Consider the following 20,215-nt stretch of genomic DNA (forward strand, 5'->3'; position numbering starts at 1 on the left):
CTGTTGGTATACTAATTATTAGTGAAGATATTTACAAAAGGACTGTGACTCCTTTGAAAACATCTGTAGCTCAAGAAATTGTGGAAGATGTGTGACTTAAACGTTAGTTATATTTGCAGAGTATAATAATATTACTCTGAAGAAACATCTACTTATAGGATATGGTTGTGTGATTGTTTCTTGAGCAACTCATTAAGGTAATGGGATTTGCTGTATGTAGGAATTAATGTATATTTCTTTTTATTTTGCTATGTTCATAATAATAATGCTTTCCTTCTGTATTTCTGAATTCACTGCCTGCTGCTCCACACTACCAATAAATGACGAGAGAAGTTGTGCAACAGAATGAGAAATTTCTTAGCTGATAAACTTCTTTCCATTAATAGCCCACCTACGTGCTTTAGGCAATGACTAATGGAGTTTGTGGCATTATGATTTTTTTTTTCTTTTAAAGTTTATGATAATACATGATAGTACTCTGTGTTTTAAGATTAATCATTCATTGCTGGAGTGTTTTCATAGTTTTGGATAAACTATTCTGGCATCCAGTTCAGTTGGAATATATGACTTACCTTTGAACATCCAGCAACAACATTGCACTATATCTTCAAATTCCATAGGAGTGGCATTTGCCACTAGTGATATCTGAAGAGGCAATTTGTTAGCCACAAGAAAATCATCAACCCAGAGCTTGCTAATTCCAGTCACTTTGCTCCTGCATTTCAGAGTTTTGCTCTTTCCCCCTGAAAACCACAGGAACTTTTAGTGTCAGCTGATACTTATCCTGTGCACATTATCTGTAGGCATTGTCTTGCTTATATTCTCCCTGCTGTGCACCAACAGCACATGGCAGCAAAGTTTTCAGGGGAGATTTGCTACTGCAGAACAAGAGTCTCTCGGCCTCTGTCCCCAAACCTTTGAGAAAGGTCTGTGATGTGCAGAATTTCTCCACAGATTTCAGAATATCTGTGGGCTTAGGGAACCTGCATATTCAGCCATAGGTACAAAACCTACATCCTTAACTGAGTTTTTTTGGACGAAGTGTGACAAACTGAAAATCAGTAAAATTCTTAGCTGTTACTCAGCTGAGAGTTCATAGGTTTAGTACCACAAAGAGTATTTCCCTGGCTTAGTAACCCTTGGGATTGGAAGGATCATTTGATCACTTAATCAGACTCACTGTGGATTCCAAGATTCTCCCAGTTTTCCCAAATTATTTCTGTATTGATCCAATTAACTTTGGTTGGAGAAAATATGTCCTTTAGAAAGGGCATTTGCTCTTGGTTTGAAGGCTTTGGAGAAGAAGAGTGTTTCATAGCATTTTACTTCACTGATCAGTCTCTATCACCTAACTGTGTCTTATTTCCCATATACAATTCAGCTTTAATGCACTACTGCTTTTTGTGCCTGTCCCTTAGAGTGCAGAGGTCTTTATCACCTGGTATATTTTGATTATGGTGATGTTTCCATATATCAGTGAGAACATCACTCTCTGCAAGTTCTTCTGGTCCTAAGCTTCTGTTGTTTATTTCTGTACATCTTCAAAGTGAATTTAACATTCTTTTAAAAAAAAAAATATTAGAAATGCAGTTATTATTTGTGCTTTCCAGGCACAAATGTTAAATAATTTCTGTACTTTTTATTTCTTTAGTAGTTAATACAGTCAAGAATCGTAGTACTCCCTAACTTGGTCAGTGTGGTGGGTGGATCTTGGCTGGACAGTAAGTGCCCACCAAAGCTGCTCTATGACTCCCCCTCCTCAGCTGCAAAGGAGAAAATATGACAGAAGGCTCATGGGTCGAGATAAGAAGAGGGAGACATCACTCACCAATTATCAGCACGGGGAAAACAGACTCGGCTTGGGAAAAATAGTTTTATATTTTTTTACCAATCAAACCAGAGCACAATGATGAGAAATAAGACATTCCTTCCACCCCTCCCTTCTTCTTGGGGTAGCTTCACTCCCACATTCCTTAGCTCTGACTGGCTCGAGGGAATGGGAGTTGCAATCTCTTCATCACATGTTATTTCTGATGCTTCTTCCTCTTCACACTCTTCCCTACTCCAGCATGAGGTCCCACCCACAGGAAACAGTTCTAAAACTATACTATGGGTCCTTCCCATGGTCTGCATTTCTTCATTAACTGCTCCAGTGTGGGTCCTCATGAAGTCACAAGTCCTGCCAGCAGACCTGCTCCACTGTGGGCTCCTCTTTCCATGGGGCCACAGGTCCTGCCAGAAGCCTGCTCCACTGCAGGCTTCCCCTGGGGTCACAGCCTCCTTTTGGGTCACAGCCCAAAGATGGATCCTTTGGGCATCCATCTGCTTCATCACGGGTCCTCCACAGGCTGCAAGTGGATCTCTACTCCACCATGGGCCTCCATGGGCTACAGGGGCACATCCTGCATCACCAGGGTCTGCACCAGAGCCTGCAGGAGAATCTCTGCTCTGGCTTCTGGAGCACCTCCTGCCCTGCCTTCTCCACTGAGCTTGGTGCCTGCAGAGTGATTTCTCACATATTCTCACTCCTCTTCCCCAGCTGCTGCAGTTCAGCAGTTTTTCCCTTCTTTAATCTGTTATCCCAGAGACAGTACCACTGACACTGCTGGGCTCAGCCTTGAACAGCAGTGGGTCCATCTTGGAGCCAGCTGGAATTGTCAGATATGGAGGATGCTTCTGGCAGATGCTTACAGAATCCATCCCTATAGCTCCCCACTACCAAAGCCTTGCCATGCAAACCAAATACAATCACCTAAGATTGAACTTTTTATCATGACTTAAAAAGTTTTTTCAGAGACAATGATTTTCAAAATACAATACTTTTGTGTAGCTACAGCTTTGTTCCTTATTTTTGGTATTTATCACTGTATTTATTACATTTTGTTAGATACTATTTATTTAGAATTTTTCAGTGTTTTGGTCATTCATATATGTTACCAACATTTATGTAATTAGTCACAGATAATTTTCAAAACGATAAGTTCCATTAGACTAAAGTTTGAGCTTTGCAAATCTCTTGATTTATGTCTTATTTTCAGTGATTTCTACGTGTGTCCACTGCTATTCATTATTATTATTTGTAGCATCAAATGGGTTAAACTAAATTTACAAACATCTGTAATTTGAAAAGTGAGTATTAACTGCCGTCTCATGTCTCAGCCTAGAATCACAGGTTGTTATGAACAACAGATTTATTTTTCAGTGTCTCATGTTTTCAGAAATTGAGTTCAAGGAGGGTGAAACACAGCACTTTGTGGAGATTGAAGTTCTCTTTGATGGAGTAAGGGAGATGAGAGAAGCCTTCACTGTCCACCTGAAGCCTGATGAGAACATGGTTGCAGAAATACAGGTAATAAGTTCATGCAAAGTCCTGAACAACAAAAGCTGCTAAACAGACCTCTTACTTACTTTCTGGCTCATAGTTTTACTCTTCTTTTAAGATTTATTCACACCATCTTGGCTTGTATATTAAAAGACAAAAAGGCCACCCCAGCTGTCACAGTAACACCTAAACAAAACAGTTTATTATCAAGACAATGATGTTGATGGGGCCACAGGGTCAATGAAAGACTGAAGTGTTCAGGGTATCGTTCCAGACATATTCTTCTCATATAATCAGTCTTAGAAACTGATGTCCTCTCAGAAACACTCTCTGGAAATACCTCTATATTGTAAAAATAATAATTTCAGGTGAAATATTACTTCTGCTGTCAAAACCATGTTAATATTATTCTTATTGTGTAAGATGAAATAGCCACACATTCTTGTTATTTAGCATTGTATCTTGCATACTTTTAATTCAAACAGTATAGTCCTCTGATTTGGCATAAAATGGCATAAAATCCCTGTCTGCTTCATCAGTGTCACACAATATATAGTCTGACTCCAGACAGCCAGACAGAAGAGACTTTGCTGATGACAAACACCCCATTTCCACCAGGCATTAAAGCATACATTGCACATAGGGGGTTCTACCAGAATACTGAAGTGATAACAAAAAAAGCTGGGAGACAAAGTTAAAGGTCTGGGATCTTCACTGTTCTGAAAAGAAAACTTTCATTTTAGCTCTTCCTTTTGCACTCTGCAGTGTACTTTCAGTGCCTCAACCCTTTCTCAATAGCTCATCCAGTTGAGGTTTTAGAACTTCTTTTGGAGCAATGTTTCGAAGGCTAGACATGCTCTGATTGATGTCCACCTTGTTTATTTAAATTTTCACAGAGAATTGTTTTTATCTTTTTCATTGTCAGACAGCCAAGGCCATTGTTTACATTGAAGAAATGAACAGCATGGCAGATGTCACCTTTCCCTCTGTCCCTCAAGTTGCATCTCTGTTGATATATGATGATACTTCTAAAGCCAAAGACAGAGCCAGTCCCATTGCTGGCTATCCTGTCATCTGTATCACAGTGAGTATCTCTGTGGAAAAACAGAACAAAATCAGTATATGGATTTTGTTCAGCGGATTTTACACACCCGGTTTCAATCCATATGTTGATGAGTCACACATATTAGTTCAAGCAAGAATTATCCTTAGAGCTAATTCAATTTGTCTGGATAATAAATTTGTTTTCAGGCAGAGTAAAAGCACAGAAAGAAAGATGTTTCATTTGTTCCTCACTAAGAATAGTTCAATATTGATACTCACACTGTGTCTGTGATTGCATGACCTTAGTATTTCCTGCATTATCCTGCCTTTATTTGTAGAGTTAATATCACTGGAGATAATAGATGAGCCATTATTTTCAATGAGTGTCATGGACTGTGAAACGAGTGCTGAAGGAGTACAGGCTTCTTTAATTTTTCTCACTAGTAGTTTTGCAAGTTTACATAAATATTCATATACCTTGAAGAATGTTTTGTCCATCTTCAATTTCTTTTTCACACATTCCTTTTGCACAGGAATGTCACAAGTTGAATGGTTCTTCTCAATAAAAAAAGAATCAAAGAAAATAAATCTTTAAATGCAAAGTGTATTTGCAGAATTTGATCAAAGGGAGAAGTTAAAATTAAAGTAGTAGATGGGAGTGTAGTTTGTGCCTTCATAACTATGCCACATTTTCACCTATAAATCAATTTTAAATAATATATTTTATTTCAGTAAGTATACTTAGATACACACTTTAATCTACCCTAGCAGTGCTAAATACATCACTGTTAAAATAAGGTGATTTCTTATGAGATTTAGTGGGATTGTCAGTTCCATGTTGTTAAGTTTTGTGACTCTTGATGACTTAAAATTCCTTTGCTGTGAAGCAAATAAATTCTTAACACATCTGCCTTGTTCTGCAGGCTTGTAATCCTAAGTACGAAGACTTTGACAAGACTGGTTCTATATGTGCCAGTGAGAACATCAATAATACTCTGACACGGTACCGGTGGCTTGTAAGTGCCCCCACTGGCCCCGATGGTGTGACCAGCCCCATGAAGGAGGTTGACTTTGACACCTTCTTCACTTCCTCTAAGATGATTACACTTGACTCCATTTACTTTCAAGCCGGTTCTCGTGTCCAGTGTGCAGCTCGGGCTGTGAATTCAGATGGGAATGAGGGTCTTGAGCTTATGAGCCCTATTGTCACTATTAGCACATCAGAAGGTAAGACATCATCACCTACTCCAAGATTCACAGGTCTCTTTCAGATCCCAAATGCAGTCCTAACAAAAGCCGGTTACATGATCACATGTTTTAACATTTCCGCGTCAGTTTTTCTTCTGCTCTTTGTAGAGGTGGTGCAAAAACTGTCTTGACACAGCAAACCATTGTATAAAGAAAAAGTTTTTCTTCTCTCCTAATTCTCGACGTCTTTAAATAATAATCCACATAGCAAATTTGTATGTTCATGAGAACAATATATAACAGGCAATGGAATTGGTGAAACCCGGTTTCTGTTGACTTTTGAATTAAACCACAGTAATGATGCAGTACAGTCTCAGCTCCTATTAGACACTGGAGAATCCACATGGGAGTGGCATATGAAAGCCTAGCCAGAAGCACAATCTCATTTGGCATGCAGGCTTCACTGCACACCTGAAAATTGATTTCTTCCTTGACTAAAAACTAAAGCAACTAGGCCCAATAACAGGGCATGGACAAAATTTTACCCTGGTCAAAGCATTCATAATTGTTCATCCTTCTTGTTATATGAAACAGACTGGCTTTGTTGTTATAATAATGCATTATTTGGATTAGACTTGACAAATTAGCAGAGCTAATTATCTGAGGCTCAGGACTGAGTTGTCATGCATAAATTACTTCCAGTACCTGAGCTAACTTGTGATGTGGAAGGAAAGAAGTGCAATGATCAAAGCAACCTGCAAAAATCCTGAATATTTTCCACTTCGAAGATGCCTGACCTCCAATACATAGACTGAACTCTCAAAAGGAATTCAGATTGTGCAAAAAAATTTAAAAAGTATTTAGTCTCTTTAGCAATGTTATTTGCATTTGAGGAAAAAAAAAATAAAACCACCAACCAGACCAACCTAACAATAAGCTGTCATGTACAGAAAAGAAATTTTGTTTCATCCTGACAGAAGTTTCCTACTTGGAGATGTTGAGCAAGATTGGCTCCTCCAGAGCCAATAAGCTCTCCAAGAGGAGGGCCCTGCCTCCTCTTTTCTTGAAATCCCACAGAAATGGGCAAAGAGAACTGTTTTGACTTTCCATATCTGCTTGTTTCTTACTTAGAGTACCTTGTAATCCTTTGGCCTCTCATGACAAAGTGACCAGAATGCAGACACTACTGCATTGAACTATGCAACAAGGAGTTGCATATATCTCAGATCATATGATTACAAACCTAATTTTCTGGTCCTACAAACTTGGACTAATACTGGAACACATGGAACTTTCACTGGAAAGGATTACCAAAATAAGTTACACATTCTCCTTTCTTGGAGAAATCCAAAATTCAAATTAATAAGGCCTTAAGCAACTCAATCCAGCTTTGGAGCTGGCTCTATTGTAAGCAGAATATTTCTACATATCCTGTGACACAATCTTTCTAACTACACTTTTGTTACTGGTGGATCAGGAGACTGATGAATTTCTGTGAGGGCATATCACTGCATACTCCAATCCAATGCCAAAACCAACTGAACACTGGTTAGGTATCTTCCATAAAACTTAGGATGGTGGGAGGAATTAAAACATGTGCCTCTGAAGACCTCTGTAATAAAATATGGCACTTGGCACTGGCTTTGCAAGTAAGGTTGAAACATGCGACTGAAAAGACACCGATGCAATATTATCACCTTGTTCTGAAAATGTGATCCAATTGATCAAGTAATCATTTCTGTTTGAATCCTCTTCTGCATAAATTCCTGTTGAAACCTCTGGAAAACACTTCTCAAAGTATTTACCTGTCATTGACAAAAATTTTTGTTGTTTTGGATACCTGTATCGTGGAAGAAAAGTACATTTTAAATAGTGGAAAGAAAAGTACAGATTGTTTCCTATGGACAAAAAGTAAGGTTGCTTTCTCTTTTTGCCATTAGGTCTTTGTCAGCCTCGTATATCAGGAGTAGTTGGAGCAGAGCCATTCTCTGCCAAACTACGCTACACTGGCCCAGAAGATCCTGACTATGCCAACCTCATCAAACTGACAGTCACAATGCCACATATTGACGGTATGAGAAAATCAGCTGTGGAGTTAGGAGAACTTATACAATATGCTGTTATTTGAGCTATTTTATTGGTCAGGTTATTTTAAATAGACAAGTTAATAACATAATCTTCTAACAGTAGGGCCAAAGAAAAATGACGAATTATGAATTAATAAGTGCAGTTTGCAACAAGATCCATAAGATACTGTATTGATACATAGCCTCCAATGTGAAGAATAGCATTTTAAGATTAGCTGCATAATTTACATAAATTGGGCTAGACCTCAGCTTTGTAAAACTCCCTTGAAGTGCATAGAAATACACAGTTTAATTACTATTCACAGTATTTTTTTATTTAATCATATGTTGTATATGAATATTTTAAAATATTAGTATGTTTAGAAATATTTTATTTGTCTTTTCATAGTATACAGACAGTTATCGTGGGTAAAATTCTCATACATACTTACCATATCAACTTCCTTTGAATCCTAAAGGACAGTAATTGGTGTAAGTACAAAATACAAAAGCACTGCATAACATGCTTAGTGTTTGACATAGTCTGGTTAAATTAAGGAGGTCTGACAACTGACATGTAGTGATAGTGCTATAAATTAATGCTTTTAGGCATGCTGCCTGTTATTTCTACAAGAGAGCTCTCCAACTTTGAGCTGACACTGAGCCCTGATGGAACTAGAGTTGGAAACCATAAGTGCTCCAACCTGTTGGATTACACAGAAGTAAAGACCCACCATGGTTTTTTAACTGACGCTACAAAGAATCCAGATGTGATTGGAGAGACCATTCCCTATCAGTACAGCCCAGCAATTAGAGGTTTCAATACCTTGCGCTTCTACCGCAACCTGAACCTGGAAGCCTGCTTGTGGGAGTTCATTAGCTACTATGACATGTCTGAGCTCCTCACAGATTGTGGAGGCACCATTGGCACAGATGGACAGGTATGGAACTTGATTTTGTACTGTATTCTTGTAGTAAATTATTTCCCTTATAATACATCTGTGCTAGTAGAAATAAGAGAATCATTTGTTCTGAATGAAATTTGTTATGATTTTCACCCAGTACAGTTCTGGGGTATTTTTGGGGAAACCAATCCCTTTTTTACTGTATAGTGAGCCAATTTAGTCTTTTCTTAAAATGAAAGCCTTTTGAAGAATTGCTTTTAGCACATAGATAGCACTGGTCTGTTTAATATTCGTTGTGCTATATCTTGAAAATCAGTTTTAAAATATTGTGGGGAGACTTCTGGCTGACAACAAAGGACTGCAGTGTCCCACCAGCCACTTTGCTTTGCTGATCTCTTGTTCACTGGGTAAGACTACCTGTCAGCACAGACAGCACAGTGCTCTCACATTACCCAGCAGAAAATTACTAGTTCAGGAGTAAAAAAAGCTGCCAATATGGAATGGTTGAAGAACAGAGCTGTGAAACTGGTTGGGGGGTTAAAAGCAAGAGATTGGAGAGAACTTTACGTGTACTTTGGAAAATTATTTCTAGAAATCCATAGTAATGTGGAAAGAAAAGAGTGCAGGATTTCTTCTGGAACAGTGACAGTGAAATTTATCCTTGGGTCTTCCCTGTATAATTACTATATAAGCCTGTCTGATCCCACTCAGGCTCTGGACTACAGTGGCTGTAACTATGAAGTTTATGTATAGAAAAATATATTTGGGGAATAATCCTACAGGCTGGAGAAGTCTATCCACAGCTAACTCACTGTCCTGGTACACTAGCATTCCTTGTTGAACCACTATGCAAGGAATGAGCCTGCTTTGTGAAATGGACATCATTTCTCTGCTCTTTTTACATTTTGCCAGGAATCCATCTTCTATGAGACCTCAGTAGACTTACATGCACAAATTCTTATTCTTTTAATCCCAAATGGCATAAAGCAGATGTGGAAAGTGTGTCATGGGCCACAGAAATATATAAGCATGTGCAACAACAGAGCTAAAGTCCACCTTACTCCATGGGTGTTCACAGTAATCATACAGTCAGTTTGCTGGACAAGAAACTGCAGGATCTCTTTAGCACTTGGTTAACTTCCTAACATTCTGCCCCTCTTAACTAGAGATTATATACTCTAAACCAGAAGACAAGAATAAAATGGAGCTTCTGTCTGTCTCAGATACAAAGGCCTTGATGGATATGTCATCTCACTGCTTTGTCATCAGTTCTGGTTCCTTGTTTGTTACAGAGATCATTTCAAGGTCTCTGCCTTCATGTTGGAAGCTCACTGTCCACGCTCTGCTTAGGCTTGGCCTCTGCTGAGAGCAGATCCTCCTACAGGTGCATTCCACGAGATCTATGAAGCTGTCAGGGGGTAAGGGAAAGCATCCAAATGTGGGATGTAAACCTTACACATTCCCCCAAGATAAAAATTACACTAGTCTTCACTGTTCTTAGAATGATTTCATTTCTTCATTTCTTCGACTCATCATTTGACTATCTCCTTATGCCCAGGCAATATGCAACCACAAATTCTTATTTCCCACACAAAGCAACCATAAGCATACACAACTTGAAGCATCTGTAACTATGAAAGCCACTTCTCCCTCAGTGAAAAGGAAGGAAGACCTAGTATGAATCCATTTAAAATACTTCTGTGTCCTTTAGACAAAAGGTTGAATAGCTGCTTTAGCCAAATAGGTATCTAAATAAAACCTATTTATGTCTATGATCATATAAACAGAGGAAAAAATAAGTACCAGTCCAGTATTTTAGTAAATTGGAAGAACCTGTTTATTCAGTTTTGGAGGACACGCATAAGTGGCAATGTGGCCAGAGAAGTGAGCTGTACTTTCCTGAGGCTTCAGAAGTATTATGTACTTTATGTAAGTTCCCTCATTTAAAAGCAGAGAGGGATCAACATAAGCTGTGAGAGCCATGAAACTGCAGCTGAAGTCATCCTTTAGTGCCTTCTAGGTTATGGAAAAAAGGTTACAGTATGTTAAGTGAAATATCAAGCTGAATTGCTTCTAGCAGTGAAGCATTTCCCCACAGCCAGTACGCGCTTCACTGCCCTCCCTGTTCTCCCCACCTCCATTTAATTCTTCTCCAGGTTTGGTCTTTATCTTCACATGACCCCTCCAGCTGAGAGGGGAGGCAGTCAGTGCCCTATCTCTGTGGTTGTCACCATTGTTGTTTTTCTCTCCTTCAGTGAACAATTAATAATCCTCTTCTGTGAGCGGAAAGCTGGCGGCTATGGTTTTCACCATTTTTTTTTAGCAGACAAAGGAAGCCTAAATTCTATTATAAAGACAGAACAGATAAATAACAAAAATTCTCTTACCATATCCTGCTACTGCTGCAAATTTAATAACTTGAATTTATCAGATACTTTGGCTAGAACTTTAGGCTCAAAATTTTGTTTCTTGATTCTAGTTCTCCAGTACCTGTATGGTCAAACAAAGACAGCCATGTTGATTGAGACAGAGAGATTTCACACTAAGAACTGGCAATATCTTAAATGATATGGACCTTCACTTCATGGGAGCTCCTAGTTTGGTAGGGGAAGAAGATGAACTTCAGTAATCAAGAAGTGAGGTAGGGGACCTGCAGCTGGTGCAGTTCTTCTGGCACAGCTCCTAGTGTTTGCTGAAGGCTGCAGCTGTCTTGGCCAGTTCCCATGAACTCATGAACTGTCATAATACATACAGAGAAGGTCTTAGTTTTCACTTTTTTTTTTTTTTTTCCTTTGAGGCCTTTTGATTGTGACCCACTCTTTTTCTCAATTATTCTGTGCATGAGCAAACCCTGTGTGAGCTAGATGCAGCACTCCTTTCAGTGTACAGCGTGACGGTTTGTTCCTGGGGTCTGCCCAAATCTGAAAACCCAGGCATTTATGTATCTAAACATGGACTTAGATGTGCAGTTTGAAGAACTTCTACTTAAAATTAGTGATGTGCTCCTCTTTAAATTGATCTAATTAATTTGCATTAGAGTTCTGTCCTTGTCAAAGTTAAGGTCAGCTTTGATGATTAGCAGTTTTCATTAGGACAACCTGCAGTCACAGTCTAAAACTCAGTGTCTATATTTGGATATGTATAGGCCTTAAAAAGGGGGAAAAAGGGGAACTCGCCTGTTTGAGGGCAGTGTTCTGACAAAGGTTGGGCTTTACTTCATGGGGACATTGTGAGAGTCAAGTACTACAGACATCTCACATTCTCCCAACACAGATTCTAAAACAGTGGCAGATATTCAGGAAAGGAAGTGAAAAAATGAGACAGTGAAAACCAAGCAAGTGACCGTACTTTAATGAGGTGTACATTGAAGTACTGGCCTACACTTATTTCATGGAGTGTGAAGTATCATTTGGTCCCTTTTCCTACTGTTATAACTGTTTGCTATAGCCAGGCAGTTTGGCATCTGAAGACTTCTGTGTGGTTCTGGCCAAGTATTTATATATGGATGTTGCTTTCCATAGTTTCAGTCCATTGCCAGACTCTAAATAGGGAAGCAAGGAAATTACCATTCAAATTAATTTTATTAATGACAGCTCATTAATCAAGTCTTTTATAGGAGCAAGAAGGTGAAGAACATGTAGTAAAATACTTGAATGTATAGCTTTATACCTTGAAACTATGGTAATTGAGTATAGCTGAACAGTTAACTTTTTTCTCTTCAAAAACCAGTTATTTTTGGCCCAAACTGAAAATGTCTTTCTTCCAATACATTCAGGTCACATTTATGCTACACATGTTATGGCACTGAGCATTTCAAAATCCCATCTGCAAACAGGTTTTAAAATCACTCATGTACTGCTGCACCTTATACAAGGCAGCCTGCAGAGGGATTTTATTACACAGAAACAGTGTATTTCCAGCTTTATTTGAACTAGTTTTACCAAAACCGTACTTTAAGATGAAAACTCACCTATTCTGAAAATCTCACTAGATGTTGTAAAATTCAAACATACTGAAATGTCTGTTTTCAGATTTTTATATTCACTTTAGCGACCCCAGTCAAGTTTAAGAAAACTCTGCAACCCATGTTCCCTTGACATGGAACCTCACTAAAAGACAAACATTTTTTTCTCTAGCTGCAAACGGGCATTTAGTAAGCTGTAAAGAAAAAAAAATCTATAAAGTGAATGCGCCAGCTGCGTAACAAAGTCAGAGGTTACATTTTTTCAAGGGACTGGCATTTCAAGGCTGTATGTATTGCATTCTCTTCTCCATTCAGACTTCTTTAAACAAACCTGCTTTGCATTTCACCTGTGACCTACCTGTCTGAGTGTCTTCTTAGGGCTAAATCTTAGTTTTGCCATTCTGACATTGTATAAACAGTTAATTGATAACACTGTTAAACTTGCGTGACTCAAATTCACAGACATCACAAGTAAATGCAATAGAAAATGAGACCTAGAGTAATTTGGAGAATAAAAATACAATTTTCATGTAAAGCCTGTTTCATTGAGATACACAGAATAAAACACAAACTTGTGTTATTTCTAATGTCTTATTTAATCAGTACTATCAATGTACATATACACACATACACTGACAAGTTCTGCCCTCTGGAAATGTAAGCCAGCTAAATAAAGCATGGTATAAATGTAGAACAGAGTCCATGCACAAACCCTTTATTGAAAATATTTTTATTGTAAATATTCTAAATTGTTATGTGACAAATTCTCAAAATAATTTTGTATTTTACTTAATGAAGTTTGACAGATTGCATCTGAAAGGGGAAGAAAAGAAAAACACGTATAGAAACTCCCATTAATACTGTCTAAGTCTTAAATGGGAATTGTCAGTATTCTAAACCAGACCTTATGATCTGTGATAATTTACCTTACAAAAAAAAAGTATGAAGCTCTATTTATTAGGTCAATGTATAAATCATGTTCTCCTTTCTCACACATGAATTTTGAGGTGCATTGTTTGGTGATTTTTTATCTAAATTTTTCCAGTTATTTTCTGTAAGAGTCTTGTTCCCTCCTTGGAACAATTTTTGTCTTCAGATCTGGCATTGTCATGGAGTATGAGACACAATTTCCCCAGTTCATCTGGGATGTAGCTGTAGTCTGTAGTTCTCTCCTGGTATCAGAAGACTAAAATTCATACCCACTTATTATTGTTTAAAATCAATGTTACTGAATGTAATTTTGTCAGTGTAACTGGTAAAATCTCCTGTGCATAGGATTCATGGATACATAATGCACCTGTCCTGTCTCTCCACAGCAGTTAAACTGATCCTACGCTTACACAGCTCTAAGTCACCCTTTTGGTTTCATCAGTGTCACAATGAGATATAAAATGAACAGCTGGCTACTCCCAATAGGCTTTGAATGAAGTGCTGGAAAAGAAAGATAACTCAGTGGAAAGAATGTTTTCTCATAGTTGTCTAAACTGTGTTATTAGGAGGGCTGGAGAAGTCAAAGTCCTCCATCTGTGTAACACATTCCATCAATTCATTTGGGGATGGGGCAGTACCTGCTCACTTTGACACAGCTTTCCTCTGCAGTTGACTTCCTCTTTATTTTATTTTTACTGTATCAAAAGGATCCTTTCATATACCATGTCTTGAGATTTTTCTCTTCTGCCTACAGAAGATTCCCTCTTGCAGGAATGAGAGGCTCTTAAAAGTTTTCATTTACTGTTAGAGAGAATTATTTATTCAGTAATTCTCCAACTATCAGTGTTGTAGGTTTGCCTACAGACCTCCAGATCCATGAGTGCCTGTGGAAGGGTTTGTGCGCATGAAAACTCAATGAGCTTTTAGCAAGAAGTTCTTCCTCCCCCATCCATGCCATGAATCACACATAAGGGCAGCAGTACTGATGGAAGCACATGAGTACACAAATAAATTCCCAGGCTGATGCAAGCAGCTCTGCTTCCCAGACACCTCTTGCAGGTTTTACTAAAAGGGAAGAACCTTTTAAATTCTACAGTCCTAGAAATGGAGAGATTTCAGATTTCTCCTCAGAGCAGGGGTAATATGTCAAAGGAGTAGTGTTCCTGGCAGACTTGCCCCAGAAGGGATCCTGCTACTAGATTTTGACCGGTGCAAATAAGCTGATGTCTCTAACACTATGGTCTCATCAAATGGAGGCAAGAAAACCCTAAAATGTGGCTTACAAACCTCATTAGGGGATTGCTTTATGTAAAGTACACATGAAGAGCCAATGATGCACTGAAAGCCAAGAAAAGCTTTGTAATGAGGGGTGGGGTTTTTTGGCTTAATGTGTCATAAGGTACTGAGCTAGAAGGAGTTTTGTGGATCACCCTATCCAGGCCTCTGCCTTAAGCCTATATAATGTTGTTCCAACAGTAGTAAACTTTATCTAAAACCTAACAGGATTTCATAGCCTCACTATTCTTATGGAGTGCCACCACACTAAGGGCTGGAAACTCTTCTGGTTTCTGGGCTGTATTTGTCATGGCCATCTTATGCCCATTTGTTCCCGTGTCAGCGCTATCTTTCATCATCAGTGGCCCTTCTCTGCACTTAGTGTCCTGATGTATATAGACAGCATTCTTACTCCCTCTCAGCCTTTGTTGTACCGGGCTCAAAAGCACTGCTATTTTAGACTCTTCTCATCAGATAGTTTTGCCATTCCTCTGATTATGTTGATTTCTTTTTCTGAAGTCTACAATGCAAATTAGACTTTTTCAAGCATGGATGATCAAAGCTGCTCCAGATAAGCTCTCACTAGTGCTCTGTATAATGGCATGCATGCTTCTAATTTCCACCCCATTCCTCAGTTTATCTTGGGATCATAGCACATGGAGAGGGTAGGAAGGTCATAGTTATGATGTGATCAACTCACATAACAAAATTTCTTTACCCTCTATTGTGTCTAATGAATGTCTTTCATTTCTACAGAAATCCCTGTGACTGGTTTCTATTACCTTATACTTTAAGCTATAAGATTTCATTTCACTGCTATTATTCTAATCCTCGAGGTCATTAAATTCTCACTTTGATATTCCAGTCCTCTACTTTATCATTAAGCATTATGTATGCTTCTATTTAAAAAAATAATGGGCATATATTAAATCCTGTTCCACATACTTTTATATCTTCCTTATAAGCAAACTAAATTTCAGATCTCTGACTTCAGTGTCTAATTCTTACTGTACGGCATGCAGATAGAGAGTAAAAAGGCAGAGAGAAAAGCCAACACAGTTTGTCTGGGATGACCTTACAATAGTACTACATTTTTTATACAATCAAATGTATTCATTCAGTTCTTGATACTGGTCCAGGAAATGACAAATTTTTGAGATTACCCCTGAAACAAAAGCAAACCATAAGACATTTGAGAGCTGCATCATTGCTATTTTTTTTTTTAATGGAAGTGAGAATATCATGTTGTTATTTGGAACAATTTAGTGAATCTGTGTCCAAAATAATTGCTCAGATACTCATGCAGGTATCCCAAAGATAAAATTGCAACTGAAACGGTACTAAATAATAATATTTTTGTCTAAACTTTAATTGGTCTTCCAATATACAGATACAACTGTTTTTTTGCTTTTCCAAACAGAAGTTCTTGATTTTGTATATGTAAAACCAACAAAGCATTAATATAATCTACAGCTGTAGAATCTCATCTACCAGCCTGTGTTAGTGTTTTATTTTTCAGTGGTGCCAGACTCTTTTCAGTGGTGCCCAGTGACAGGACAAGGAGCAATGGCCATAAACTAAACCAAAAAAACATTCCACCACAGCATGGGAAAGAACATAGAGGGTGACAGAGCAGTGGAACAGGCTGCCCAGTGAGATCATGAAGTCTCCCTTTCTGGAGACATTCAAAACCCATCTGGACATGTTCCTGTGCAACCTGGTCTAGGTGATCCTGCGTGACAGATGGGCTGGACTGCATGATCTCCTGAGGTTCCTTCCACTCCTAAAATTCTTTGATTCTGTGCTACAATGTGTTTCCAAATGACTGCTGTCTAAATGCTAGCACGTATTATGGAATGAGTCAAGCTATGCAAGTCAAAAACACTTCGTTAGCACTGAATGCAGATCAAGGAGAGTGACACGTGAAGGTGAATTGTGGCAACTATAAACATTTGCCTTAATGGAGTCCTTAATTAGGTCAAAGTATTTAGTGAGTGCAAGCAGTAAATTTGTGGTTACATTATATTAGTAAAGGTTCTGTCAGGCATTTCAAAGTGTAAAGCAGTTGTAAGGTGATGGTCATACAGCCCCTTGACTTGCTGCTGGTTGAACTCAGCTTCCTTGTAAACGTCCTTGAATGCTGGGGATTTTTAAAAGTGCAAAACACTCTTTAGAAAGATGTAAGGTAATCAGGGAAGTGTTCAGATGTACAAATTTATATAGGGAATTTCTGTTGGAACTAAATCAGAATTCAACAGCTTTTATGACTTTGAAAAGTTTCCCACTGGGAGATGATCTCAATGTTTTTCCTCCCGTGTATTTCTAAGAAAATCCAGAATGGTCTAAAAGGATCTGGATTGCACATTTCATTCAGAGATATGTGAGTGACAAAGTATTTGTAACCAAACATAAACACAAAGTCTCTTCAGACAGGCTTAGATCCATGTACTGTGTAAGAGCTAACGTAAGAGGTGACAGTTTACTGACACTATTCTTCTTGTCTTTTTTCATTTTATATATATATATATATATAAAATGTAATTGTAATTCTTTCATAATTACAGCACAATTGTTTGGTACAAGGTATAAAGTCTCTATTTTTAAATCCATATCAGCTTGCATATTATTTTTAGCTCTTCCAGACAGTGAAGAACAGTATGATTTCTGTGTTTGCATGCAGCATGTTAGCTATTATCCGTGCACAAAGGAAGAAAGAGTTCCAACAGATGACTAAGTAGAGTCCAAGGACTCAGTTGTGCTATGACATCTGAGCAATTTCAGCATCTTCCAGAAGAGTTTCTTAGTTGATAGTAACAGGAATGTAAGCAAGAGTCAGTTAAGGCATAACCATAGAACAAATGCAAAAGCATATTTGAAAAATTTCTAAAGCTTAAATTTGTAGCTGTGTTGTTTATGTACTAAGAAAATCTGAACAAAAATGGTAAGTCAAAATTGAGTGGGTTATGTTTTATCAGTTTGAAGTACAAAGATGAAACTTGAAGGGATATAAGCTCAGCTGAAAACCACTGAAACATGGTTTTGCACTTCATCTGTAATTTACAAAAAGAGAGAATTTGAGTCACAGTATTAATTTCAAGTTATGTCTTCCCTTTCTTCTGCATTTGCCTTGCCTGTGCGATGCTGCCATTCATGATCACTAACCCTAATATACAATTCTGGTTTTTATAGGTTCTCAACCTAGTGCAGTCCTATGTCACACTGAGAGTCCCTTTGTACGTCTCTTATGTTTTCCACTCTCCAGTGGGTGTCGGGGGCTGGCAGCATTTCGACCTGCAGTCAGAGCTCCGGCTGACTTTTGTGTATGACACTGCCATCCTGTGGAAGGATGGGATCGGTAGCCCACCTGAAGCAGAGCTCCAAGGTGGGTGTTGTGTTTCTTGCCATAGAACTCATGCTCTGTTATTAGGAGTGTGGTTTGCACACAGTAGGATGGTTTTTTCAATCATTCCAATACTAAAAACAAATTTAATATTTTCATTTATTATCAATTGCAATCTGTCATTTCCTAGCACTCTCAGGTGTCTGCTGGAGTGTTTATGAAAATCATGTAAAGTTTATATCAGTCTTTTACTGCAAAGACAGACAATTGTATTGTTATATTTGAATTACATGTACAAAATTTAAAACATTTATATCTACTCAGAACTTCAGCGTACATAATGTAACCAAATTCTGTTAGCACACAAGATATTTGCACTTTAATGAAAATAATAGAAGCTTTTCTGTGATGCCATTTTTTTCTCACTATGAATGGCCAGTTTCATAAACTTTTGATATTTTGAAAATGCTAGCATTCAAAAGAAACAGAACTATATAATGGGGGCCTTTCCTCTGTGTGAGAGTAGTAAATTCTGAGACATTCTACAATATGTCAAATACTGTCAGTAAATGTTTGTGAGTATAACTCACAAATGTTTGTGAGTCAACAAGTAAAAATCTATCACTGCAGAATTTGTCTTTTAAAAAGTTAATTTATTTCTTACAAATAGTAACATACAGATGTATGTGCAAGATTGAAATATATAGTTACACCTGTGTGCTGCATTGTTCTTTTTATGCAAATTTACTTAATATTTCCCAGCATTACATTTCAGATGTTTCCCATCTCTCTCAACCTAAATAGAATACAGGTACCAGGTGTAATTATGTACATACACAATTTCAGGACTCCTGGGAACCTAAAATCACTTTTTGCTTCTGCTAACTCTGTATATGAACTACAGAAATCATTGCTGTTCCATTCCTGTCCTTATGTTAAGAGCAGGAAATGAGGAGCAGCAAGGGGAATCTGCAGTGCATGAAGAATGAAGCAGATGTCATGCCATGCCTAAAGAATAAGCCACATGTCACAGATCATGTGATGTGCTAGTCACCAAATAACAATCAAATCTAATCCTCTGTCTCAGCAGTTACATGGTGCATCTATGCCACCATTTCCCATCTTTAATTTTTTTATTTCTCTGTTTAAGAAGCCAATGGCCGCATTTTTGGAGGTGCTGAACATTTTCGGTTTCCTTTGAAAACAACCGGTACAAAACAGCCCTCAACATATCCCAGTGTTACTTAGGTAGTATTTTTTCAGCAGTTGTTTTTCTGGGAAAGGAGAGGTTAACTAGTTTCCAGTTTCTTTCCATACCTCTCAATTCATATAATTGTGCTACAAAAATTCTAAGTAACACTGCAAAGCAGTCAAGGTCTTCTAAAGCCCAAATTCATAAATGAATATATAGTTATTTTTATTGTACCAAGAAATATGATTGGTACAGATGATTTTGTATAGGTGGTATACATTCACACTAGTGTGTTAGATTTCTAGCACATTCATAGGGGAACATTCATGTTTCCTTCTTTTTCCTGGCAAGCAGAATGGTGATACATCACAGGCTGTTTGTAAGGGAGCATTGGAGGAAATGCCTGAACTCTAAAGCTTTGCAGAACTCCAGAGAAAAAGGGTCATGGCTGCAAGGTACAGAAGTAAACCACTTCTGATGTGTAAATAAGATCTTGTAATCTGAAATTAGAATACATAAGGCCTGTGTTTTGTGCCAAATTCATGCCAAAAATTGCCAGCAATGCAAAACCTGTCAGAAGGAGTTTCACAGATTGCAGCACCCTAGAGCAGATTGCTGTGGAAGTCACAACCAGCTGCTCCAACTGATGCTGATTGTTGCTGCCTTGGCACAGTAGGCACGGAGGCACTGATAAAGGGCATCTCTGAAGCAGCCTTCATTGGTAGGAGTCAGCTTGAATACTTGGTGAAAATAAAAGTCTTCATACTGCAGATCCCCCTGGCAGCTGACCATGCTGCCTGAACCCAAGCACAAACTGCAGGGTGGATTTTCCTCAGCCTGCCAGTGCAGCTGTGTGAGTCCATGGTTACATGTAAAGTCATGGCTTTGCAGGGAAGTTCCTTATATGCTTTGGAAGCTGCATCACATCCTAAAATCTCAAGGTCTCACTGCATAAGTTCTTGTTTGAGAAGAATCTGGAGTCAACCCAA

General features: G+C 38.2%; 1 protein-coding gene across 1 annotated transcript in view; it reads left to right on the forward strand.

The window, feature by feature from the left end:
• FREM2 (FRAS1 related extracellular matrix 2) overlaps positions 1–20,215 on the forward strand; it is a 119,345-nt gene that overhangs the window by 88,911 nt on the left and 10,219 nt on the right. The window contains exons 12-17 of the mRNA XM_053971801.1: positions 3,219–3,349; positions 4,248–4,406; positions 5,290–5,593; positions 7,495–7,626; positions 8,230–8,561; positions 17,884–18,076. Coding sequence (XP_053827776.1) covers positions 3,219–3,349; positions 4,248–4,406; positions 5,290–5,593; positions 7,495–7,626; positions 8,230–8,561; positions 17,884–18,076 — 1,251 coding nt within the window. The remainder of the gene's footprint in view (positions 1–3,218; positions 3,350–4,247; positions 4,407–5,289; positions 5,594–7,494; positions 7,627–8,229; positions 8,562–17,883; positions 18,077–20,215) is intronic.

The sequence above is a fragment of the Vidua macroura genome, chromosome 2, assembly GCF_024509145.1.
Source record: "Vidua macroura isolate BioBank_ID:100142 chromosome 2, ASM2450914v1, whole genome shotgun sequence".
Classification (NCBI taxonomy): Eukaryota; Metazoa; Chordata; class Aves; order Passeriformes; family Viduidae; genus Vidua; species Vidua macroura.